This window comes from Lepisma saccharinum, chromosome 21, assembly GCF_977018435.1.
Source record: "Lepisma saccharinum chromosome 21, izLepSacc3.1, whole genome shotgun sequence".
Classification (NCBI taxonomy): domain Eukaryota; kingdom Metazoa; phylum Arthropoda; class Insecta; order Zygentoma; family Lepismatidae; genus Lepisma; species Lepisma saccharinum.
The window spans coordinates 45,390,438-45,417,849 of record NC_139249.1 but is presented as its reverse complement, the minus strand read 5'-3'; the positions used below and the strand labels follow the sequence as shown (position 1 = coordinate 45,417,849).

Genomic DNA, 27,412 nt, shown 5'->3' with positions numbered 1-27,412 from the left:
TGGAAGTGAGGCTGACTTGTGGGCGCCTTATCAGAAGGTCGCCCCTTACACCCCCAGAGGCAACAAAAAAGGGACATATGAGAGCAAATGTGAAGTAGATGATATCACAGTAGTGATTATTTATAGTCCTCATCCAAACTAACCCCATATGTTTGTAACTATATAATACACTCCCTTACCTGTTCTTAACTGTACAACAACAGAAGAAGCATGTATGGCAATTGTCTTCCAAGCAAGTTATGGTTTCATCACAAATTTTGTACCAGAGGCTGGTCTGTAGTCTGTGTCGCACTCTCTGCAGGGTATATATGGGCACCATTTACATATCATGAAAATTGAACCCTGCATGAATGGGGGCTATGCTCTTTACAGATGAGTCATGATTCAGTTCGCAAACTGATTCCCTGCGAACTATGGCTTGGAGAAAATATGGCAGAAAGTACAATCCCAGGAACATCATCAAATGGAACCAGCTTGGTTGCTGTTCATATTTATATTTAGTGAAAAACTAAATATGCTGACCAAGGCAGTAATTTATTTTAATAAAAACATAAACTAAACGTAACATTTCAACCTTCTAGCAAGGTCTTCATCAGACTCTGTATCAAGTACAAAAGTAACAAGATACATAAAAAGAAATGAAGAAAATCAAGACAAGAAATGATGTGGCGATAGAGCAGGCAGATAAATGAGGAGCAATTGTGGTGATGGAAAGAGAATGGTACGAGAGGAAGTTTGAAGACCTAAAAGAAAACGGATATGAGGAGATTTGTGGAACAGGAGAAGAACAAACTATAAAAGAAAGGGTCATAAAAGACTGTAGGAGGAGAGGATTCAAGAAATGCAAAAAGGAGACAGGAAGACTACCAAGTTTGAAAGGCTTTCCAAAGATACACAAAGAGGAGATAAAGTTAAGACCAGTAATGAACTGCAGAAACAATATTTTGGAACGCTTGGAAAAGAAATTAAAGAAAGTTATTGAAGTGTTAGTAAGAAAGCAGAGCAGTTAAGAACAGTGAACAAGTAGTAGACCTCATAATAGGACTTAAGTTAAATGAGATGAAGATGACAATGTTTAGCTTAGAAGTGAAATGTAAAGAATGTCAGAGTGTGTACATAGGAGAAACGAAAAAAAGCCTGAAAGACAGGTTGAAACAACATAGGGATGATGTACGACTTAAGAGAGAGAGAGAAATGCAATATTTAAACACACGAGAGAAACAGGACATGACATAGAGTGGGATGAGGCTAAGCAGATAGGAAGGGATAAGAGAATGCTAGTGAGAAAATGGAAGGAACCCAAGGAAATAGAGAAGAAAGGTGAAGAAGACATAATGAACTGGATTGGGGGACTGAAGTTAAACAAAGAATGGAAGAAGGTGTTAGAAAGAGTGGAAAGGACAAGAGAGAAAGTGGAGAGGAGAAGGGAGGAAAAAGGAAGGAAAAAGAGCATGAGATAAAAAGTCAAACAACATTCTATATGAAAGTAATTATGTTTAGCCTTCTAGGTGAAAGTACAGTTGGCAAGTGAAAGCCACCTGCTAGAAAGTTCCTATCAACTTTCTAATAGTCTGGAGGGAGTAATGTTTGTGTATATATAATGCCTTTTTGTGTATTTTGTTACTTTTGTACTTGATACAGAGTCTGATGAAGACCTTGCTAGAAGGTTCAAACGTTACGTTTAGTTTATGTTTTTAATAAAATAAATTACTGGCTTGGGTAGCATATTTAGTTTTTCATAATCATGGAAACAAGGCTTAATGGTGTTATTATATTTATTGCTCGTGCGTCTTACTCAAGTTGTATAAGTTAGTATACAATAAAATATATATACTTAAAGGTACTTATGATAATAAGTATTGATTTTAACGAAAACAATGTTCCAGGATTCTACTGGTCCCTTCATCAGGTTACCATACTAGGCCAGTGTGACTACACCTTAGCAGCATCAGATATCACAAGGACTTAGGAATTTTGGTAAGGCTTGATAAAAAAGAATAAAAAGGAACACTTGGCCATCTGACCCTACACACATAAAACTGCCATATTCCCACCAAGTTAAAACACTGATCTAAAAAGCCATGGGTGCACAAGGCTTGACACACAAACACGTTAAAAAGTCTCACTTAGATGTGCATGTTGGTGAGTTATGCAACAAACTGGCGTGGCCTCCCATAGAATGCTGGAAGACCTTCGGTTGATGTCCTCGCCCCCTACCTTACCTCCTTCTGTATCCGGTGAACTATGTCATATCAAATTCGAATTCTTTAATCTCTCGGGCTGCGCTAATCATGGCTGAAGTGACCCGGAAACCGATCTTTTGGTTGCTGTGGTTGCATGCTGGTGTGGGCTAACATGTTGTTCGAGGGAGAGGGGGGATTGAAATGGATATTTTCGCTGATGATTTCATTAATGCCCAGATGTACTGAGGTGAAGTTCTCTAACAGCATATAGTAGAGGAAACGAACAGGGAAAAAAGGCCTAACCTGGAAATAATTGCAACACAAATGTTTCTTGTGCCAGATTGTGCAGAATGGTATAGTGAATATTAAAAAATTAAAATTAATTAAATAAAAATTTTAAAAAAATCTCGAAAACGGTGCATTGTACACGGTGCATTGTACACGGTGCATTGTACACAAAAGTGAAGATAACCAAAATGAAAGAACAGAATTTGCTATATTATGGTTTTTGTTTGAGAGAGCTACCATAAATCTTAATTTAATTACAAAGATTCAAATATTTACTTTAATTTTTTGAATTAGCGCAAATGTTGGTTTCCGACACAAAGAACAGCAAATATGTAAGAAACTATGTAATTTATATCCTAATGTTACTGAACAAAATTCATAGCTTATGATTTCCTCTAGAGATTTGTTTCTGTTTCGTGCCTTTAGTCAGGGGTTGATGAGATATGGAGTTTTATGCAGAGTAATGTGTTTCCCTAACTTTACGTGTTCCATTTCATATGATATTGGTTGATTGATTGATTGATTTGTTTTATTTTATTTCGCTTTTTGTGCCACTTTTGGCTAATTTGCGAAAATGGGAATGAGTGATGATATGATGACATTGATAAATGGACACTCGCAAACATACATGCCCAGGCCGGATTTCGAATCAGGGACCCTGGCGTCATAGAGCAATTACGAAATTGGTGAGAATGCCATACATTGTTTTGTGCAGTCTCGTTCATGTGGCGTTTGTTACTTACATGTTGCTTTTCTTGTTTAAAAATGTATGCACACAGTAGCGGCGATTAGGTGTCTTAACTGAGCAGCAGGTGGGGAGAGAGGCAAGGATAGTTTACTTTCTACTGGTTGTAATTAGAAAGAATCGTATTGAAAATGGAATTCAGGCAGATGATTTTGGGTCAAATCCACTGGTAGACAATGCTTAGAATTAAGAGACCATAGTGCGGGGACATGAAGTGTGTGTAGGGGGAGGGTGGAACTGCTTCCCATGCCCCCCATCCCTAATCGTCGCCACTGTCAATACATTCAACTAATATGATACGGTTCTAAACCAGTTGCTTTGCCTTGGAGTCCATTGCAGAATTTTTCTTAGATACCTGGTGCTAACATGTTAAATTTATCATTTCCTCTACATACAGACGTGCACTTGTAGCACAGATGTTGCCCATATAATTATGCTTAACTTTTGGACATGGGTGTAAAATGAACATGCCTCAAATTCATATATTTTTACCCCAAATGGAACATGACTCTCAAAGGCACTTAATCGCACGGCCATGAAATTAGATGGGTTGCAGAAGTTTGCCCTGTTGCCACGATGGAGCAAAACCCTATGTGTTCGGAGGGTTTAGAGAAGGAAAAGTCTCATTGTAGAGTTGGCCTTTGTAATACATGTGATACAAACTGACAGTATTTGGTTGAAAGGTCAGGGATGACAACTGTATGCCCCAGAGAGAGGTCGGTCTGATGCTCAAACTAGGCCATAGAGTCCCGTGGAAGCCACACAGTGCATGGCAACCAGTGAGCTTTGCATTCCCAACATGTGGCACCAGCTCAATTCTGTCCAGTCACCTATTTTCATGGCTGTGCGTTTAGATGAATTACTCAATCATCTTGCTCACTAGATCTGATTTTGTTTCTAGCAGCACTAAAAGTGGACATCCATATAACATGCACATAAGCACTGTATTCACATACAAAATAATCGTTAATAATATTTACACTACAGTGACAACCTGGCTAAATTTGCTCAGAATACTATTCATCAAACATCTAATTACAATGATCAGAAGGCAAATCAAGAAGTGAAATAACATATAGATGTGGAAGAGATCAAAGATGTATATAACATAAATTGCTTGTGAAATTTCAAATACATTTAGCATTCATGCAACTCACCTTATATTCAAATGAACAGCTTCATTTCGAATTGATTCAGGTAATTTAGAAAGCTCTGCCATTAGCTCATTTTTCAAACTTTCAAATGTTTTCAATATTTCTTCATCTGTAAGTTTCTGGTAATCATCCATTTTCGTTCTGACAATTTACAGTTATATCTTCAATGTATACAAATACCTGTCAAGAACAAAGAAATAACTGCATAAAATAAAAGTGCACTTAACAATTATTTATACAATACTTCCTTATTTGTCTCATTTGAGTTAATCAGAAGGTTTGACTTTTAACACCCAGGTTTCCAAGTCTGTGTTCTTTGAACGTGCAGTGAAGAAAGAAATTTAAAAAAAAAAAAAAAATGAAATTATTTACTCTTTCCTCAAAGGATTTGGACCTTGGGTGAATGCAAATTTGCACCATTGTAGTAAAATAACAATCGGTGTAGCTATGCCTTGCAGTTGAGTTCTTGCTGTCATTGGTAAAGGCATTCTGTTGCGAGATAATTTACTTATCACTGCCTATGTGAGAACAGGACCCATCACTGCCTATGTGAGAACAGGACCCAACACAATATTATTTTTATTTGTATGAATAAGTATGCAACACTCATGAATCAGTATTAAAGTTTTGGACATTTTAATTTGAACATCTTTGAATTTTATTTAGAGTGACGTGTACAATTTGGTGTCACTTCTCTCATCCCTGTGTGAGAACTGATGGTCGCAACTGACGAAGAAGAAGAAGCAGTGTTGCCTAACTTGTGGCTCCAAATATTGGAGTTATGAGGGTGGTGGCACGTGGCAATGCATGTATGTGTGTGTGTGTATTATGCAATAGTATGTACTAAAAATGCATGATAGGATAAGAAGAAGCAACTTAGTCTTGTTTGAAAAAAAATTCTCCTCATGGTGCACTAAATAAGTGTCTAATATTTCTTATGATAAATTACAAATGTAGGAACATAGTGATACTACATTTTTTAAATTTTAATGATCATTTTGGCTTAAAGTGGGGATCGCAAGAGCATGCAAAACATAATTTCATAAGAAAATTCTCTTTTTACTTCATCTAACTCTGCTTGTATCAAGATACAATCTCGACATCATACTGCCTCTGAATCCAATAAACATTTCATTCAAAATAAAACTCATCTTATCTCTCCATGTCAAATAATTCTCATTTCACAAATTAAAAAAAAAAATTAAAAAAATCATGCAATTGAAAAGTTCATCTTTCAAAATTTTTAACCATGTAAAGTATTAGGTGGGTTGGAACAATTGTGGAGCATCAAATATGGCCATGTAAAAAGCCACAACCTAATGTGTACAAAGTATTTAACTTTACAAGCATCCGGCCTGCAGTCACGAGCCACTTCTAGCTCTATCAAGGGTCCCTAAATGGTACTTACAAAAATGCACCAAAACATAGAGCACTTGAAAGATGAAGTAGGAAATTCTCTTTTGTAACATTCAACCAATTCAGAAATTCGGCAATCGAGGGAGCACATACATATCTCAGATTAAACACCAAGGTAAATACTACCAGATTATCTACTATCTCTTGATATTAAATGCTGGTATATTCTTACACTATGACTTAGTATATTTGCACCTTCTATACTGGTAGTAGACAACAAGATTATGGTTGAGGTATTAACATATTAATTTTGGAATATAATGGAACATAGAAATATAACAACATTCATCAAATTTAAATAGCATAATAACAGAACATATTTTATAAAGATTCCACAACTATCTCAAAAAAAAATATGTGAAATTATACATGTGCGAATGCCTCCTTGCTTTTTGTTTACATCAATATTCTTTCCAACAACATATTTTACAACATACGTTAGGACTGTTGTTGCTATGTGAATTGCATTTGGTCATGCAAAAACTCAGCTTCTCTATTTAAAAATTATTTTTATTTTAAAGAAGGCAAAATGGGGAAGTATGAACCATACTTATGAGAGATCACCATTTTGTCCCAATATTGAACACAGTCGTTGAATTTGTCACTTGCGGAAACTGCAACGAAGTAAGCAAAAATATAGTACATGGGAAAAATTCTTCAACAGATCACATCCATAAGCGTACACAACATACAATGTGTGAACTGAGATGATTCATGCAAAATTGCAACCCACGCAATAAATAAATGTTTATTATCAGCATTCAAAGAAGTGTTGACACTTGCGCACATTCAGTGCACCAAGGGAACAATTATTTACTAATGCACATTAATATTCCAATATTTCAGACTTTAGGTGTGATTAACCCTTTTCCAGGCTTGACATTTTGCCCAACAAGTGAGTTTTTCGGTTTTTTTTTTTTTCAGATAAAACATGGGCAAAACTGGGTTTTATTGTTTTTCTTTCAGGTTATGATTATAAATACATACATATTTTAAAAATGAAATACATTTCTCCCTGATAGTAATATATTGGAACATTCAATTTGTATTGTTTTAGTTGACTGAATAAAAAAGTATTTAATATTTTCTGTTAACATAGTTAAGAATTGACAATCAAGGTCTCACATATTGAAATGATTATAAACTAAAAACATACATAACCCGTGCCATACATAATAGACCATTGAGGGCCAGGCGTACCTACCAACTGCCGGCTGCACTCCCACCTGATCCTACTCTGAGGTGGGAGATCATCCAAACAGTTATGGGGTGACGTGGTCAGAACGATTAAAAACCCAAACAGTTATGGGGTGACGTGGTCAGAACGATTAAAAACCCCAGTCATCGTTGAAGGGTTTCATGATCAGGGTACGCTACTCATTCATAGCTCCCCCAATTTAATCATGATGGTGAGTGTTTATACACAAATACTATATTCTTAAAAAATTGACCAAATATTTGATTCTACTCTTGCTGGAAGGCATAACAGTTAATATATCTATGATCAGTTCCCAGGGTTGCACATTGCAATACTATACCAATACTTGATAGCTTTGGTGGTATAGTCAACCTCCGTGGCAGAGTGGTTAGCATAGCACACTGCAATGCCAGGGGTCCCGAGTTTGAATCCAGGTTCGGACATAGATGTTTGAGTTTGTCCCAATGAGAATACAGAGAAAATAGAGAGAAAATGGGGAATACTACTGCTTAGAGGTATTACGTTTATTACAAATGTAAAAAAAAAAAAGTAGACAGGCTGTCTAACTGCCATGCAGAAGACCCGGGTTTGAATCTTGGGGTGGGTGATCTAAGGTCGGAATTTTTCCAATCTTGTCCCTGCGTAAAGCAGCTCTGGAACTGACCCATTCTCAAATCAATGGGTCATGGGGGAATAAAGGCTGCTGGAGGTTGGTTGTGATTACCATCTCCAAAATGGCAGAGATCAAGAAAATATAGGGTCCTACCCCCATATTCCCTCAAGCCTTGATGGCACAATGCTATGTGCATGGGGAACTTTACCTTTACCTTCTATCTAACATACGGCAGCTGCACACACACTTTTAAATATTCTTCAATACATTTTGTTCACAGTTGTGTTTTCCCATTATTTTTGTGGATGATTCAAGTTAAAATATCTCCTCCGTGTATTGCCCATGCCAAAATTTTAAGGCTGACATATTTTATTGTCTTGGCTGATTTCATCCAAATGGAATACCATATCCATTCTCCAAAATATCTGGTTGCTATGAAACTAACAGTTCCCATGAAAAAAACAAAAAACATTAGTGACTCCCAATTTGGATCCTAACATACATATGCACTATATTTAAAAATAAATATCTGTCAAGCCATATGCCCTAAAATATTTAAGTCTCTTTTCATAATGTCCAAAAATGTACTTTACACAGATATTTGAAAGTGGCAACACAATTTGGAGCTACCTCAGAATATGAAAACTCAATTTTTCATCCACCATCTTGAAATGCTTTCCACAAATGCAAATGCAAAATAAAATCATTTCCTGGGTGTATCTATTTGTGACATGAATTTCAGCTTAAAAACTCTAAATGTGCTACAGATATCCTGGTCTCAAAATTGGTGACATTCCCCCACCCTTCCTATTAAAAACTTCAAGCTCAAGTCCTAACATAGTTGAGACTTGGGTTTCTTAATCTATGAAAATATTATCTCAAATATTGGCATAACTTAAAACTCTTGAAAGGCATGTTAAATCAGTCTGTTGTGCACCATCTATAAACATGGTGACAATTTTTTCTTTAATATAATATGACACCAATCTTTTAAGTTATCTTGTAACTATAAAAATTGCAAAAGCTTTACATTTATGGCAAAATGTATGTTTGCGATTTTAGCACCACTCCTCTCCTGAACTATTAAAAATACTTTTAAAAGTTTCACTGCAAAATTGCGAACTGATGAATTATATACACTGTACAGTGACTGATAGTTTAGTTACTTATACTCTGAAAATGTATTCTAGACAGTTTCAGGGAAAAAGAGAGCATGGCACAGAAGAGCGTGCGTGCAACATGAGGAAAATCAGTTTTACATTCACTATCTTGAAACACAAACTTTAATTTCACTCACATGTAATACTTTTGCAGTCTATCAAGTTTCTAGCAGCAGATACATGTTATGATGGTCAATAAATAATGACTTCTCTTTCTTTGCCCTTCAACCCCACCCATGCTCGTCCTAAATCGTGCATTATTTTTTTCAATAATTTTATTGTGAATTTGCATTGCAGGTAATGTCACAATGCTCCTGAAAGTTTTATGCACAAAGCTGGAAATTGCAGTATATAAAAAGGTTTGAAAATGTCAAAAATGGTCAAAATATGAAAGTACACGTATGAATTGTATTTACTTGAGAACCCAACACACCTTATTTTTAGGAAAAAAAATAAAATTGTGGTAGAGTATGAGAGTGCTCAACTTTTTAGGTATAGAGCTCCTAAGCACAAATAACATTTATCCTACCTGGGCAAGAAACCCATTACATTCAATCAATGCACTGGACTGGAGGGAGGGAGGCTTTGGAAAGAAAACAGAACATTTGCACTATACTAAATTTTGTAAAAATTGATTGTCACAGGTGAAACTATGTGGCTTGCCCAAATACGGAAGTGAATGATATCTAAAGTGCCACCACATTTAAAAATTATAAGCTTTGTTTGTTCAATGTTTTATCTAAATATTTCAGACCCTCTTGATTTTTGTTTCTAGGACATATGTTTGTATTATTTGTGTTAAAAGTCTATTTCTAGCATGATTTGAGAAACATATTCTGAAAAAAAAAAAGCACTGTGACTTGTACCACGTTAATTGTTTTGAGTATTACAAGCTTAGCTAAGCCTTTATTTGACAAGTTTTCTCAAACTGTTGACAATTCTAGAACCTCACAATTATTTAAAGCAATAATATACATTATTTTCTGAAAAAAAAAACAACAAATTTTGAGTGGGTTTCTCTGAAGAAAAAAAACCCGCCTGGGGAAAACTGGGCTGGGCCCACCTGGGACAACCCTGGGCTTTTCACTTCTTATCACGGGCACATGATGTTACCGTGAAATCTCGGCATAATTGGGCACAGTCAAAATCACTTGTTGCTTGCAATAATGCATACTCATGAAGTTTGGTAACAAGGTCCTTACGTAAAGTCCTCATTGACAAAATACGGAAGGTAGATTTCTGAAGTAGACATAATTACATGCCATAGTCCTAAAATAAATGTCATGGTCTCTGTATATGTATCACAAGCAATCTGGTCCCTCTACGTATTCTTTGGGGTCATTCCATGCCAAATGAAATAATTTTAAAATAATTGGTTGCATGACCATTTTAGAAAAATTTCATATTTAGTACATTCGTTTGTACAAGTTTCTAGATATCAAAACCAATGTTAAAAAATATATATTGTCCTTAGTTCTACTGGGGCAGCCATTTTTACAACATGGCGCATGGCTTTCTTTTCTCATATAGCACCTTTCAGAAACCTTAATATCTCAGAAACCATTAGAGCTAGACTTGAAACAAAATTCATTTTGTAGCTAATGAAGTATACTGTCTATGATATTCAAGTATGTTTTGCTCAAAATTGCATCGTAAGTACGAAAATTATGGTGGAAATTGTGGTAACGATAGTTAAAAAATTGGATTTTTAAATCCGACTTTTTCAATGAAGGGGTTTAGTCTAAGGCTTGATTTTTTTTTCATGTGTAGACCTGCCTACAGGGTGTCTGTAAATAAAATATCAGTGCTTAGAAATTCAGCCCTTTTTACAGCATGGGCTCAAACATGGCCATTCATTTAATTTTGACAGTTTTCGGGGTTAAATATCTCAGATGGGTCCTCTTCAAAAATTCTGAAATTTGGCATAAAGGAACGCCTGCATGAACCTAACTCACAGTAAAAATTTCAAATTTTAGATTCAACTCGTTTTGGTCAATATAAGGTAACGTATGTCAAATACTTTCTGACATTGCAAAGTAAGGTTAAACTATCTGATAACCCATTTTCGACAGCTCAAAGCTGAATGGTTAGTGCTGGTAAGTTAATGGTGTGTCGTGCTGTGTGGAACACGATTGGTTAGTCAATTTTTCATCAACGGAACCTTAAATGCTTAGGGTTACTTGGATTTGTTAAATAAACAGGTTTTTCATCCTTGCTTATGGAAGAAGGTACTTTTTACAGAGGGTTTTTTTTTCCAATAGGGAGGGACATCAGAACACTATGGGAACGTTGTGAAGCAATTTCTGTCCAAAGTTATTTTATCAGATGACAAGGGTCGCATATTCTGTTTATGAACTTCCTTATGAACATAAACATTAGCCTTTTCACTGTGAAGGACTTTTAATTCAATGGAAGCGTCACACTGTAAATTGTTCGCGACAACCATTCATAATGTGCAGCTCTTCGTGGATGTATCCGATTAAATCGTGTGCAATGGCATGCGAACTTCTCTCACTAGACATCACTTTGATCTCGATGCATTACCGATGCACTAAACAAATTTTAAGGCATTTTTCTAACACCTCGAAAAGGAGCAAATTGGTACAAGAATTCAGTCATAACTTTTTACTGGTTAAAGATACATCGAAAAAACCTTCACCATTGCATTTCTCGTGAAATTCTAGCCTGATTTGATATATTATATCACCTCCTTCCCATTTAAAATTCTGAAGTTGAATTCAAGATGGCCCCTTGGCCTGATAACGATTGGTCATCACCATTTCCATGTTGCACGCTGCAGTGGCCTTGTATCGTTGGTGTTAAGTGACTTAAGCCACCCTGTACATCCCATACTTAGAATAATGAAGTCTTTTCTTTCTCTTTTTAAAATTTGGCCCGACCCTGTGGCCGAGTGGTAGCACATCGTGCTGCGATGCCAAGGGTCCCGGGTTCGAATTCTGGTCGGGCTTGGTTGTTTGTGAATGTCCATTCATCAATTTCATCATTTCATCACTCATCACCATCTTCGCAAATTAGCCAAGAGGCACAAAACGCGAAGTAAAATAAACTAAATCAATCAATCAATCTTTTTAAAATTTGGGTTAATAAAGTCTCATAAAATATAGTAACACAAGGTTTAAATGACTTACCAGAAATTGAAATTACAAGGTATGACAATTGAAAATCTGCAAAATCTCATTGCAAAAGGTGTGATTTATTAGGTGCCAATGGGCAGTTGGTATTGTCAGCTACAAAACTGAGCTTCCCCAACATTTTTTAAATATAGCAGTACATGCAGCTTAAGACAGGAAGTGGCATGCTCAAGAATTTCAAAAGGGAGGGGATGGGGTTACATATACTTTTTAAGAATAAACCCTGTTTTTGCCTAACCTAACCTAACCGATGAAATTGTTTATGGAATACTAGGCTAAAGGTATTGGATATTGACCCACAACCAATCCCTCCTTGGGCACTCCACTGAAAGTAGGCTATTTATTTTGGAGGGTCAAAGCTGGTAGAATATATATATAAATATTTTTTCCTCAAGAAAAGACATTCGTTGAAGTCGATGCGAGTCATGCATAGCAGAAGATTCAGAGACATGTTTTGATAGGATGTGAGGTGAGCCTGAAACTGATCTGTGGGTGGACAATTTCTGCTGTCATTCTTCCTTTGCCTAATGTGCCGAGAGTAGTGACTTGTAAATGATCATTAGCTGTGACTGGAAATGGAGTGTTCTGTAGAATTCTTAACTGGAGAGGACTGTCAAAAATACACTTTTGGTAAGGTTCCCAAAGACCTAATTAATCTTAACGAACTCAGTGAAAATGATAAACACTTCTTAGGTCAAGACTATAGGTGGATGGCTTAGAGACAATATGCAAATACCATTGAAAATAGATGTTTATATGGTAAAGTATGTTGTGCCTACCACTTAAAGAAAAAGTTAAGTAAGGGAATTTTTAAAATCAATTTGCATCATATGGTAAGGCAAAAAAGTGTCAGGTAAGCCTTATACCAGTTAAATCAATATGCCTGACATGTTGGAGTAAAATTTTCATATCTGGAGAAAGTGACTCACTTATATGCCAGAATGTAAAGTCATTGTGCGAACACAAGAAAAACGAAAGGAAATGCATTTAGTCTGTTCTGTTTTTGATGTGTCTCCTGTTTCAAAACTGAGGAGGCTGATTGCAGAAAAACAATAAAGTGCTCTTGCTCGAAAAACTATTCACATCATACAAGGAGTGCAAAGGAAACTGGAAAGTTGAAGACAATAAAGTGCTCTTGATCGAAAACTATTCACATCATACATGGAGTGCAAAGGAAAGCAAGTGTGATAATCCTTTGCATGGCCAGTACAATTATATAATTGAAATTATAAGAAGAAAAATGTCAATTAGCAAAAACTAATGTTGAAAAGGTCAGAATCATCAGTTTGATTGCTACCACTTAGTCAAGAAAAAATATATGTGATGAATTGAAAGTTCCTGATAATTTACTTAGGAACTTAATGAAAGAACAAAGAATTCTGCCTGATTTAACAAAGATAATGAAAAGGAAACTGTAGCTGACAACACCAACTGGCCATTGGTACCTAATAAATCATACCTTTTGCAATGAGATTTTGCAGATTTTCAATTGTCATACCTTGTAATTTCAATTTCTGGTAAGTCAACTATTTAAACCTTATGTTACTATATTTTCTGTGGCTTTATTTAACCCAAATTTAAAGAAGAGAAAGCAAAGACTTCATTATTGTAAGTATGGAATGTAGTTCAACCTTACTTTGCAATGTCAGAAATTAGGTGACATACGTTACCTCATATTGACCAAAACGAGTTGAATCTAAAAGTTGAGATTTTTACTGTGAGTTAGATCGTGCAGGGCTTCCTTTGTGCCAAATTTCAGAATTTTTCAAGAGGAACCATCTGAGATATTTAACCCGAAAACTATCAAAATTAAATGAACAGCCATGTTTGAGCCCATGCTGTAAAAAAGGGTTGAATTTCTAAGCACTGATATTTTATTTACAGACACCCTGTAGGCTGGTCTACACATGAAAAAAATCAAGCCTTAGACTAAACCACTTCATTGAAAAAATCGGGTATAAAAATCCAATTTTTTAAATATCGTTACCACAATTTCCACCATAATTTTCGTACTTACGATGCAATTTTAAGCAAAACATACTTGATCATAGAGAGTATACTTCATTAGCTACAAAATGAATTTTGTTTCAAGTCTCTAGCTTTAATGGTTTCTGAGATATTAAGGTTTCTGAAAGGTGCTATATGAGAAAAGAAAGTCATGCGCCATGTTGGAAAAATGGCTACTTCAGGAGAACTAAAGACAATAATTTATTTTGAACATTGGTTTTGATATCTAGAAACACCTACAAACATATGTTCTAAAAATGATTTTTTTCCAAAATAGTCATGCAACCACAATTGGATTGTTTGGCATGGAATGAACCTTGGGCAAAATGGAATGTTGCATCAGATCTCCAATCTGACATGACAATATCAAAAAAAGACATCTGCGAATTTATCACCCGAATTCTCTCTTACATCAATCACACAATGTAGTTAGTAGCGGGCACCAATTCTCAGCCAGCCCTTGAAGTCCCAGTAGAAAATCAAGAGTATATACATTGTGTAAATCAAGTTCGTATTGCATCGGCGTATACACTGGCAATGAATGGTGCGAGTCAATAACGTGATTGTAGTTCTTACCCAATGTCTGTTGAGCAGGTATTCAAACATAACACTGCGAGTCATCTCTTCCCTCGATTAGAAGCAAGGCTGCTGGTAGGCAGAGACATCTATGAGTTTGTGAGGAAATTACGTGTAACAACTGAGTAGCGACACTTGCGAACTTAGTTAGAGGTGAAGAGAGACCCGAATTGTGATGAGTTTTACAACATTATTTTAATGAATATCAATAATGCTTTTATAATGCAAGAAAATCGTTACAACCAATAACAAATATAAAGCATATTCTTGAAGAAATTTCCACCCCACAAATTGGAAACAAATTCAAATATGTCACACTTTCATACATGTAATGAACAAACAATTAAATTTGAAATAAAATGAACTCAAACATTTTTGTTCAAGAGAAGTAGCATGTTAATCGTACGAGAAATGATGTGTTAAATGCCACCAGTGGTCACAGTGGTTCTGAACAGGTTCAATAAAAACATGTATCTGATTAAAATGAAAATAACTGAGTAAGCCATCTCTCCTTGGATTGTACACTGCTGTTTGTGAAAATTGCAACACCCAGAAATAATGGCCCAAATGAATCCAAACTCGGAGGATGTGTAGAACAGCAATAAGTGATTAGGATTGCAGAGAGATGGCGTGTATGTAGGCCCTCTCTTGTGTGACCAAAAAGGTCAGTGTTACACCAAGCTCAGTCAGTCAAGAGCCGTCAAACGAAGTGGAAACGTGAAAGCAAGTGCTGGTATGCCTCGTCGACGTCAAAGGATGCAATATCAGCATGTGAGTGTGTTCAAACGGGGCAGAATGAGCGGTCTCCGGGAAGCGGGTTGGTCATACCATGACATTTCGGCTCGTACAGGGCATGCTGCTACGACAGTGATGCGTGTGTGGAGCCAGTGGATAGAAGAGGGTCGTACACAGCGACGAGCAGGTACTGGACCACGCAATGTGACCACAGCACGGGATGACCGCCATCTTGTCCGCATGGCTGTAACGGACCGTACAGCTTCGTCCACAGTGTTGGCTCGACCCTGGAGCACTACAACGGTTGTGGACCTGTCTGCATCGATGGTATGACGATGTCTGCTGCGGGTTGGGCTAGTGGCATGCATGCCATTGCATCGGCTTCCATTGTCCAGAAACCACAAACGCCTCAGACTGCAATGGGCACGTGAATACCATCGCTGGCATGCTAAGTAGCAAAATGTAGTGTTTTCGGACGAGTCCCGCTTAAACTTATCTTACAGTGATGGCCGCATAGGTGTTAGACGCTACCGTGGTGAACGCAATCTGGCAACCTGCATTGTTGAGTGGCATAGCGGACAAACGCCAAGTGTGATGGTTTGGGGCGCCATTGGACACAACGTGTCATCTCCCCTCCTACGTATTGAAGGCAATCTGAACAGCAACCGCTACGTCAGGGAGGTTTTAGAGCCCAAGGCACTGTCCCTCCTTCAGGCAACTCCACATGCCATATTTCAGCAGGTCAATGCCCGGCCACATGTGGCGAGGAATGTGCAAGCTGTCTTCGAAGAATGACCGTTACCACTGCTTCACTAGCCTGCACGTTCACCTGACATGTCGCCCATCAAACATGTCCGGGATATGGTTGGTCGGCAACTTGTTCGTCATGGTCCTCCAGCAACCACTGTTGATGCTTTGTGGACTCGCATACAAACCGCATGGAGGGAGATTCCCCAGGAACATATCCAGGCCCTCCTTGATTCCATGCCACAACGTGTAGAGGCTCTGTTTGCAACACATGGGGACTTCACACCATACTGAATTCTCAAGGTCAGAGATCATATACAGGTCTGTAACCCTAATCATTTGTGTATTGCCATGTACCTAATCTGTTGTATAAAGTTCATTTCAATCATACGTTTCCTTCTTGGTGTTGCAATTTTCACAAACAGCAGTGTATTACACCAACTCAAATGTAAAAACAAGCCCATCTTGATGAAAATGGCAGCAGAATCACAGGGTTAGTCCAAAGTCCGATCAATCCCCCCCAAGGATTACAGACGTGACTGTAAAATGGCCTTATTTCTGATTGTACACCTATTCAAGGTTGCCCATGAATGAACTTAAACCCTTAAAGAATGGATAGTAGCAAGCATGTGGAATCATGATTAACATCACACAGGAAAATCAATTAGAGGCATTCATAATAATTGCACAACATGATTTAATGAACCTATTAACCCAGGGGAGGTTAGTACTATTTATGTCATCAATCTATATTCATGCATCCCTCTGCCTGCATGCTCTGATTTATCCAAGGGCAAGGTGTTATTAATTAGGGTCGGGCCTGGTGATGGCCCAGAAAATGAAGCTTATAATACTCAAAATAATTAATGTAGTACAAGTTATAGTGGTTTTTTCAGGATATATTCACTCTCATAATCTTCCATAAATTCTTTTTTCTTAAAAATAGGGGGTGTGCGGTAGGTACTCAAGTAAACACTTTCATATTTTGACAATTTTTGACATTTTCAACCTTTTTAGAGACTACAATTCCGAACTTTGTGCATAAAACTTTCAGGAGCATTGTGACATTACTTGCACTGTAAATTCACAATAAAATTATCGAAACATAATGCACGATTTAGGAGGAGCATGGGTGGGGTGGATGGGCAAAAAAAGTCAAGTCATCTACTTAGTGACCATGATAACATATTTTTTCTGCAGTTAGAAAACTTGACACAATGCAATGGTATTACATGTGAGTGAAATTGAATAATGTGCTAAAAGATGGTGAATGAAAAACTGATTTTCGTCATGTTGCACGCACGCTCTATACCATGCTGTCTTTTTCCCCAAAACTGTCTACAATGCATTTTCGGAGTATAAGGAACTAAACTCAGACATTGTAGATAATTCGTCAGTACATATATTTGCAGTAAAGCTTTTAAAATTATTTTTCATAGATTAGGAGAGGAGTGGTGCTAAAATCGCAAACATACATTTTGCCATAAATGTGAAGCTTTTGAGTTACAAGATAACTTAGAGGATTTGAGAAAAAATTGTCGGCATGTGCAAAGATGGTAGACGAAAGACTGAGTTAACATGTCTTGTGAGAGTTTTAAGATATGCCAATATCTGAGGTTAGATTTTCGTAGATTAAAAAACCCAAGTCTCAGCTACATTAGGACTTGAAGCTTGAAGTTTTTAATAAAAACTCTGTAATATAGTGTGTGGTTTAGGAAGGGTGAGGGAAAGTCAACAATTTTGAGACTACAATATCTGTAGCAAATTTAGAGTTCTTTAGCTGAAATTCATCTTGCAAGTAGATACACCAAGGCAATGATTTTATTTTGCATTTGCATTTCTTGAAAGCAAGATGGCAGATGAAATATTGATTTTTTATATTCTGAGGTAGCTCCAAATTCTGATGCCACTTTCAAATATCTGCCTAAACTAAATTTTTGGACATAAAGAATGGAGACTTAAATATTTTAGGGTATTTTTTAGGCTGCTTGACAAAAAATTTATTTAACAATATAGTGCATATGTATGTTGGGATCCAAATAGGTTTTGTGCACAGGAACTGTTAGTTTCCTAGCAACCAGATATTTTGAAGGATGGATATGGTATGGCATTTGGATAATAAAATATGTCAGCCTTATAATTTTGGCATAGTTAATACACGGAGGAGATATATAAACTTGAAACATCCACAAAAATAATGCGAAAACACAAGTGTGAACAAACTGTATTGAAGCAGATTTAAAAGTGTGTGTGTAGCTACCGTATGTTGTATAGTAGGTAAAGGTATAGTTCCCCGTGCATATAGCACTGCACCATGAAGGCACATTCAGGGGATATGGGGGTAAGGTCCAACATATTCTTGATCTCGGAAAGGTGATGTGATCACAACCAAACTCTGGCTACCTTTACCCCCAGGACCCATTGATTTTAGGCTGGGTGAGTTCCAGAGCTGCTTTGTGCAGGGCAAGACCTTAGATCACCCACCCCAAGATTCGAACCCGGGTCGTCTGCATGACAGCCAGCCTGTCTACTTTTTTTTTACATTTGTAATAAAAGTAATACCCCTAAGCAGTAGTATCCCCCTTCTCTCTATTTTCTCAATTTTCACACACATGAATTTTCTCTATATTATCGATTGAGTGATTTGCTTTTATTTTACTTTGCTTCTTGTGGCACTTTTGTGACGATGGGGATGAGTGATGATTTGATGAATGAACACTTATAAACATCCATGCCTAGACCAGGTTTCGAACCTGGGACCCCTACCATCTTAGCGCAATCTGCCAACCACTCTGCCACGGGGGCCAGCTCTCTGTATTATAATTGGAACAAACACAAACATCCACATCAAAACCAGGATTCGAACCCGGTGCCCCTGGCATTGCAGCATGCTGTGCTAACAACTCCCCAACAGAGGTTTACTAAACCACGAAAGTTATCAAGTATTAGTACAGTATTGCAATGTGCAACCCTGGGAACTCATCATAGATATATTAACTATTATGCCATCCAGCAAGAGTAGAATCAAACAGTTGGTCAAATAGCACTGTGGCTGTGAGGTCATGCTTTGGGCTCTGGCTATGGGACATGTGCAGGTTTGAGTCTCATTGGGGAAATGTAACAGATTTTCTCCTGAGATTTCGGCCTTTGTATGAGACTGGTGACCACTCACCATCATGATTAAATTGGGGAGCTATGAATGAGTAGCATAACCCGGTTATGAAATCCTACAAAGATGACTGGGGGTTCATCGTGCTGACCACACATCGCCCTGTAAGAGTAGGATCCGGTGGGAGTGTGGCCAGCAGTCGGTAGGTAGGCCTGGACCCTCAATGGTCTGTTACGGAATGGTTTATGTATGATTTCAATTTAATCATTTCAAGCTGTAAGACCTTGATTGTCAATTCTTAACTATGTTAACAGAAAATATTAAATAGTTTTTGATTCAGTGGACTAAAACAATACAAATTTTCAATATAATACTGTCAGGGAAAATTGAATTTCATTTTTAAAATATATAAATAAACATAACCTGAAAAAACCCAATGATACGGGCAAAATGCCACACACTCCACTCTCTCATCACTTCTCAGTTTGGCTCCAGGCCTAGCGAAAACAAGTTTTACTTTCGGACCTGATCGTATCCACCCAGTGCGAACTATAAATTTTATATTCCCGATCTTTATAACCAGCCGCAAGCTGTCTAGTTTGCCATTTTAGAATGGATCCTGCAGAAGATGAGAGGATTTTGACGCTGTGGGAGAGTGTAGGAAAGAATGAACGTAATTGATGATATTCAATGTTGGGAAATGGCTTACAGCTTATCCAGGGAAGAAATGAGAATATGCAGCATCCTAAAACAATGCAACGTAGGGGAACAAGGAGAGGGGAGGGGAGGGTGAACAACCTAGACAGTCAAACAAGATACATCAATTGGTCATTGCACCTACTGTAACTGGCGTAAACACAGAAATGCAATGGCACATATCAATCATACATCATACATATATGACAGGAAAGGATGTCACACTGGAATCGATACCTGGTGGAGACATGTAGTGGTTCGGATACAGTGGACATAAGAAATTAGAAAAACTAAATTCTTCGGTGTGTTGTATAACAGGAAAAAAGTCAATTAGTGCATACACAGACAATAAAATTATATGTTTTACCCTTAATATTATTTTGTTCCCAGTCAAGGGCTTGCTCCCATATTATGTGACGAACATGAAAAAAAGTTTTGCTACATGCCAAGGCATAATTTCTGAACAAATTGTTAAAGTCTGCATGTTCGAACCCGGTGCCCCTGGCATTGCATCATGCTGCACATTATGCAGCATTTGATTGTTCAATTTCATCAACATCTGTCACAAACCTCTTTTGTGATTATTGATATTGCATGACAGTCAGAAGACAATAGACTTTTTATAATGAACATTTGAATTTCAGTCCACGCTTGTTGGAAATTCTATGTCTTGGTTAGTTTGTAAGTACTGTAAATACATATTACAACATTGTAAGTATCATTATTCTTTTGTATTTTGCTTAGGTAAGACTGTCAATTGACGCTAGTGGCAGCCCTGCCACGTGCCCATGGAAGTTATGTCAGAGTGATCGTTTGAAGTGTTGGGTTGCATAAATACACATTAGATTTTAAGCACTTAAGAATGCAAAAACTAAGCACTTTTGAGGTAATGTTTATGAGGAAAAGTTACTTTTTTTGGTGATATATACCAGTATCCAAGTTTTGTTGAAGTGGTTTTGCAACACCACTTGCTACCAATACCGATACCACTTGTATTGGCCGATACCAATACATCACATCGGTATTAGCTCAGCTCTAATGCATGTATATGTATGTGTACTTCCTCGTAGGTGTGTAACAATTTAATTGTCCAATCTCAGCCAGTGTGCTCACTGCACCAGCAATTATACATGGAATCTATGGATTACCAGGTAACAATCTTGGCCACAATATTATCATGGGAGGATTTGTATTTTTTTAAAAAGTACAAGCATCCATGTTCCTACCATAAGTTGATCACATGTTGCAATTTAGCTGGGACAGTCCCTTTTTTTTTACTCTATGTCCCGATTTTTAAAAATTTAAAGTGGGATACCTTTCTATGACAATAACTTATTGCTTACAATACAGTTTATCTACTATTACATGTCTGTAATGTTGCAGTTATGTTGAATGTTGATGTGCGGACTTTGGTCGTTCCACATTCTGGGTAAGAAGAAACTTAAATTCTTCTAATTTTAAAGGCCTGCCTGGTTGGGGTGAAATGCATAGCACCATTTTATGCATGTTATTTGCACAGTATTTAATAAAGTAGTTTTCAAACATAAGTATTTATGACAACTCAGATCTCATATTAAAATGCTGCATTAGAGACCCTGGTGTTTTACTGTTCCGACACAAAACTATATTCGCTAACCCTACATAGGTAGTGTATGTAAATTTTACACGGAAGTAGAGGTTAGTAGGATCCCCTCCCTCTCTTCTCCCTTCCAGGTGCTCCCCACGACAGCAGTGCTTTCTCTTGTCAGTTGCCGACTTACTGGTATCGAGTGCAGGTGGACTCTGCGTTCCTGTGTTGTATGTGGATATTTTTTTCTATAACTTAGATGCCAGTTTGACATGTCCCTACCCTTATCGGATTTGGTATGACTTTACAATACCGGACCCTTCTCGAATTTCGTTCATATTTCTCATACTCACTAATTTAGGGCACCTAATCACAAATCTGAAGTTAAAATGGTAAAAATTTACTAATCTGAAGTTAAAATGGTAAAAATTTACTATCCTTTGGACACTTCTAATTTTTTCATTTCGTCAATTTTTGACATTCGTACTTACGTATCTGCTTCGCAGAACATTCCTGAAGGTGTATCAACGTTGTTTTGATGAAAGTAAGATCAATTTTTCACATTACCAGTACTTCTTTCTCCTAGCCTTTCCGCTTGCCTCACACACAATATGGAACGTACACCTTCCTACATAATGACGCGTCGGGCTTGTCTTTCCTCGATTTTCAATTGTTATGCAGTGTTTCAACCTTCGGAACCAAGAAATGCCCATGAACAAAGTTCATCAGATCTATTTCTTTTACATTTTTTTCGCGTTCTTTTACGAAGAAAATTGTAATCTTTCGTGGCGCTATCCGTGAATCGTTTTTGGGGCTATCCGTCCTGGAATAAGTTGGAAACATCTAGAAATTGCAAAATAAGCAAAAATAAGGCATTAGTTTTCGGAATGGAAACTGTCGATTTTCGCGATTTTTTTTGTATATATATATATAATATATATATATACCCCTGATACTACCACGACACCAAATTTTAACTGTCTCCTAACCTAACTGAACTAACCTAACCTCGCGCCATTGGTTCGTGGGGCTAGCTTCAATGGTTCGCAATTATTTCCAATTTCTAGATCCTGATACTAACATGACACCAAATTTTAACTATGTTTCCTAACCTAACCATGTGCCAATGGTTCGTGGGGCTAGCGCCAATGGTTCGTGGGGCTAGCGCCAATGGTTCGTGGGGCTACCATCAATGGTTCGCAATTATTTCCAATTTCTAGATCCTGATACTAACACAACACCAAATTTTAACTATGTTTGCCTCACCTAACCGAACTAACCTAACCACGTGCCAATGGTTCGTGGGGCTAGCGACACACCATCCTTCTAACTCTCGTTGCAAATGCAGACAGTTCAAAACACTGGATACCCAATGAACATGAACAAAACACAATCACGACGAGTGATGCATGAAGAAGAAGAAGAAGAATGGTGTATGAAGGTGTACGCGCCAAACGCTATTCTCCGTCGGAGAATTAATTTTCAACGAACAACATGAATTTCAGCTATGAAACATTTCCACATCACACAAAACACCTTGACGATGTTCGACAATGCTACAGGAACTTATTACAGTAAGTAGTTTCTTCTGTAAAAATAAATAAATGTGTCCGAAGGATAGTAAACTAGTACCAAGGTGGTAATCTGATATTCCCCGGACACCTATAACTTCTTTGTTTTGTCAATTTTTGACATTTGTACTTACCTATCTGCTTCGCGGAACACTCATTAACGTGTATTCACGTTTTTTTTTTGATCAAAGTGATTGCATTTTTTCTTTTAAAAAAAAGTGTTTCTGTAACTGAAGAACGCACGTTTCCGCAAATGGTTTGTGGGGCTATGTGCCTGGTTCGTCGGGCTATGCGAGAATGGTGTGTGGGGCTACACATTTTTTTCGAACAAAATTTTTAACTATTGTACCCTATACGTGACCCTACCTAACCTAACCTTACCGGAAATGGTTCGTGGGGCTATGCGTCAATGTTTGAATTTCCGCTACGAAACATTCCCACATCACACAAAACACCTTCCAGATGTTAGACAATGCTACAGGGACTTATTACTGTAAATAGTTTCTTCTGTAAAAATGAAGAAATCTGTCCGGGGAATATCAGATTAGTAGACTTAAGATTCTTTGGAAGTAGAAGTAGTACAAAAAATTGAAATTTCTACTACACCAGAGCAGCCTCGGAAAAAGAAAAATGATACTTGATGATAAAATGATGGGTTACATTATGTTGATTTGGATAATATATTGGAATTATATTTGAAATTGGATTTAATTGTAATTTTGTTTTAGAATAACATTTTGGTTTAAGTAAGGAATATCCTTATATTTGAAGCTTAAATTCAATGCACTTCTCTGCCACCTTAAAAATTAGTTGTTAGTAAGTAGTATTGGAAGTTCTGAATATGTATGTTCAGAAGGAGGGTATGATGCACTATGGGGTTTGATACCATTGGAGAAAGTTTAATTCTTTCAGTTAAAAGAATAAAGCCAAGCGTACCAAGAAGTGGTGAGGAAAACACTATCGGAACTGTTATAAAAGTGCAAGGAGAAACAATGAAGGGCAAGAATGGGTTTGTTTGGGATACGAAATGCCAACAGAACAAGGAAAAGACACCAGCCAAAAATGTTATTCATATAAGGCCAGGACCCACAGCAGCAAACAACTCGCGTCAAGCCACCTCTTCTCTGGAATGTTTTGAACTGTTTTTTGTGACTATTCTTCAATATACCAATGAACAAATAAAATGTACCCTAAAAAGAATATAACAACAAATGGGCATTACAATATAATGATTTGTCCTTCGTTATAGACTACAAGTCAATCTTACGTGTCCTTACCTTTAACGTAGATGTCGAGAACAATACCTGGTAACAGTAGTATAAGCCGGAGACACATTAAACTCACTATTCATACTTCAAGTTCGCACTGTGCATTTCTCACTTTGTGTTCCTGTTCTGTAAGAAAATATATATTCTTCTTGCATTACATAGCATAGGCAGTTTACCTGCTATGGTTACCTGTATTGGAATCCATGTTGTAAACACACAGTATGGCCAGATCGAACTATTAACGTCATGAACAGCGACAAAGTCGGAAAATTTTCGGGACGGGAAATTTTCCCGAAGCTCTAGAAATCTCGAATTCTTCGTCATTTTCACTTTAAATAATTGTTTTTGCATTTCTGGTACAAAAACTAACAATTCTAGATACGTTCCAGACTTTTACAATGCAAAAATCGGGAGAATTAACGACTTTTTAAAATGACCATTCGGTATTTCCCGATTGCTCAGGATCACGAAAAGTCGGCATCGGGACGGAAATATTTTTTCCCGATCCAGGTCCAGACTTTTTGGGATTCAAGGGGTGTGCGGGACAGAATTGTTTTCGTGGGTACGGGATTTTTTTTAAATCCCGACATTCGGGACGGTAAAAATTCGTAATTTCCCGACGGACGGAAATGTCCGAAATTTCACGAAGCTCTTGAAATCTCGAATTCTACACGTCATTTTCACCTCACGTGATTGTTTTTAAATTTCTGGAATAAAAACTAATAATTTACAATAAGTTCCAGACACTTACAAAGCAGAAAACGTCGAAAATTAACGACTTTTTAAAATGACCATCCGGTATTTCCCGACCGCTCGGGATCTCGAAAAGTCGGTAAATCATTTCTCGAAGTTAGGATCGGGACGGTAATTTTTTTCCCGATCCCGGTCGCGACTTTTCGGGATCCCGCATACACCTAGATCCCGCACACCCCTAGTAGTGATGGGCATTAGTCGACTAATATTAGTCGATTATTAAAACCATCGAAAAAATTATCGACTAATGAAAATTAGTTGACTGAAAAAATTAGTCGACTAATATTAGTCGAATTAGTCGTTCGACTAATATTAGTCGAATTAGTCGTTCGACTAATATTAGTTGGATTAGTCGTTCGACTAATATTAGTCGGAAACATTCCGACTAATATTAGTCGGAAACATTTCGACTGATTTCAGTCGGCAACATTCCGACTAATATTAGTCGAAATGACCGAACATGTCTCATTTCCAGACGAACAATCGACTACTTGAGCAGAGGGCTTATTGTCAAGAAGGGAAGCAAAGCAGGTAGGTATTTCTTGGAAAGGTCAGTGACTCGAATCTTTTATCCCTTGATGCCGCGACAGAGCTGGTATGCAAAGGGAAAGCTGACCCTGCTGTAGCTCTATCCCCCCCTACCTCCAGGGGGCGATGCCTACCGTCATTCATGTCGCTATTTTTGTTTTCTCTGAAGGGATACACATTCATAGTTCCGAGAGTTTCTTGGTATTCACAGGCCAGTGCACATTGTTGGTGCAAGAAAGACACCGCAACATTTTAAAAGCAAAACTATCCATTTCTGACCTTCAGATGGATTAGAGGGTTTATGATAAATGCATTTTACTGGAATGGAAATATTCTTAAACTTAAAAAACCGGTCGAATATAAGAAGAGAGTTTACAATCCACCAGCTCTGATGCAAGGTAAGGTAAAATTAATTTAATTAAAAATAAACATTAATTATGTTCGTGGGGCAAATACTAAAATATACGCTGTCCAGAACGATCTCAAACTTGCTGCAGTCGCTAGATGTTAATTTACCTTTCTGCCCCTTATGGGGTACAAATTTGCCAGCAACATCGGTGGCAGAGCGCGCAGGGTGGTTCATTCACATTCACGCCTTTTACGGCTCCGGGTTCGAATCCTGTGGTGGACATGGGTGTTTCTTGTAAGTTTCCACTCATCCATTTCCTGTAATCACAATTCATTCTCATCATCCCGATTAGCCTAAAGAGGCATAAAAGCGATGTAAAATGAGGATAATAATAAAGAAAGATAGAGGATGTATGTCACTGAGGACGAATTGATCAAAAAGAACATCCATGTCCAGCCTAATACTCAAGGGGTGGGGCAATGGGGTCATTTACCCCCTCCAACTATGAAATGTTTTAATATGAAGCTGTAAAACCTACGAAAATAACATTGACGATTTTTCAGATTTTGCAAGAAATTCGATTTTATTCTTACATAAATGAATGGGTTGTTCGCGAAGCGAGATAGGCTCCAGGACTCTGCAGTCTACAATATTTGGTTATTTTATAATTTTAGTATTATAACCTTTAAAGGTTTAATTGATGCATATCTATCAGACGCCCGGATTCAGCCCAGAGTGTCCTTGTTTTAAATCCCCGTCCCGACTTTCTTCGAACTGCATTCACGATGAAAAAATGTCTTTTTTTTCATTTAATTATTTATTGAAATTTCCAGTACAGCAGAAGCCATTTAAACCGGAAAGAAACAACAGTAAAAAGTACACTGGTGTTAAAACGAACACATTAAACACTAAACAAGACCAAAAAATTAAAAAATTATAATAAAGAAAAGAAAAGAAACAAAATATAAATAATAAACAAGACAAGACAGTACCAAGGTAAACAGATTATTTACACAATGCATTACTTATGTACAATGTTTTTCAAGTTGGTGATAAAAGACGAATATGCAGTGAATATATCTACTTGGTTTGAGATGTTGTTGAATTGTTTCGGTAGCCTTTGGAATATTGAACGTTGTATGAGCGAGAGTCTGGGCGTTGCAGTGTGGAAAGTTTCCTTGCTCCGTGTTTTATGTCTGGGCACTCTGAGGGAGAGTTCGTGGAGTTCAGACATGCTCTTCATTATAAGTATCATTGCTATCACATACTTAATTTAAAAATATATCATTTTCTATACATCTAATTATCATGATTGGTTAATTGATAGTCAAACATAGATGGTTTTGATTGATTGATTGATTGATTGATGTTTTAAGTCCACTTTATGCACAGAAAGGCTAATCGGGACTGGACCTACAGTTTACAGTGGAATCGGAACCACTTGTGCCTCAACCTTTGGTCGAACATTGTGTTCAGTCAGCATTGCGTCTGTTTTTTTTTTATGTGCTGAATTCTTTCAAAGTGTGGTGTTTCTTGTGTTATTACGTACAAGCAGATTAGTTGATGTGCAGTTAGTGCTTTAGTGTTAACTTCCACG

General features: G+C 37.3%; 1 protein-coding gene across 7 annotated transcripts in view; it reads right to left on the bottom strand.

Moving 5' to 3' along the window:
* LOC146004037 (uncharacterized) overlaps positions 1–24,497 on the bottom strand; it is a 61,184-nt gene extending 36,687 nt beyond the window's left edge. Inside the window, exons 1-2 of one of the 7 annotated variants that reach the window (XM_083142620.1) lie at positions 24,375–24,497; positions 4,374–4,550 (exon numbers count right to left, since the gene is read on the bottom strand). In XM_083142620.1, the coding sequence (XP_082998746.1) occupies positions 4,374–4,504 (131 nt within the window). In that variant the 5' untranslated portion in view covers positions 4,505–4,550; positions 24,375–24,497. Of the gene's footprint in view, positions 1–4,373; positions 4,551–13,579; positions 13,618–14,492; positions 14,516–24,194 lie in introns of those variants that run through there. The other 6 variants (XM_083142617.1, XM_083142619.1, XM_083142616.1 and 3 more) reach the window with 6 other exon arrangements.
* Positions 24,498–27,412: the final 2,915 nt, after the last annotated feature.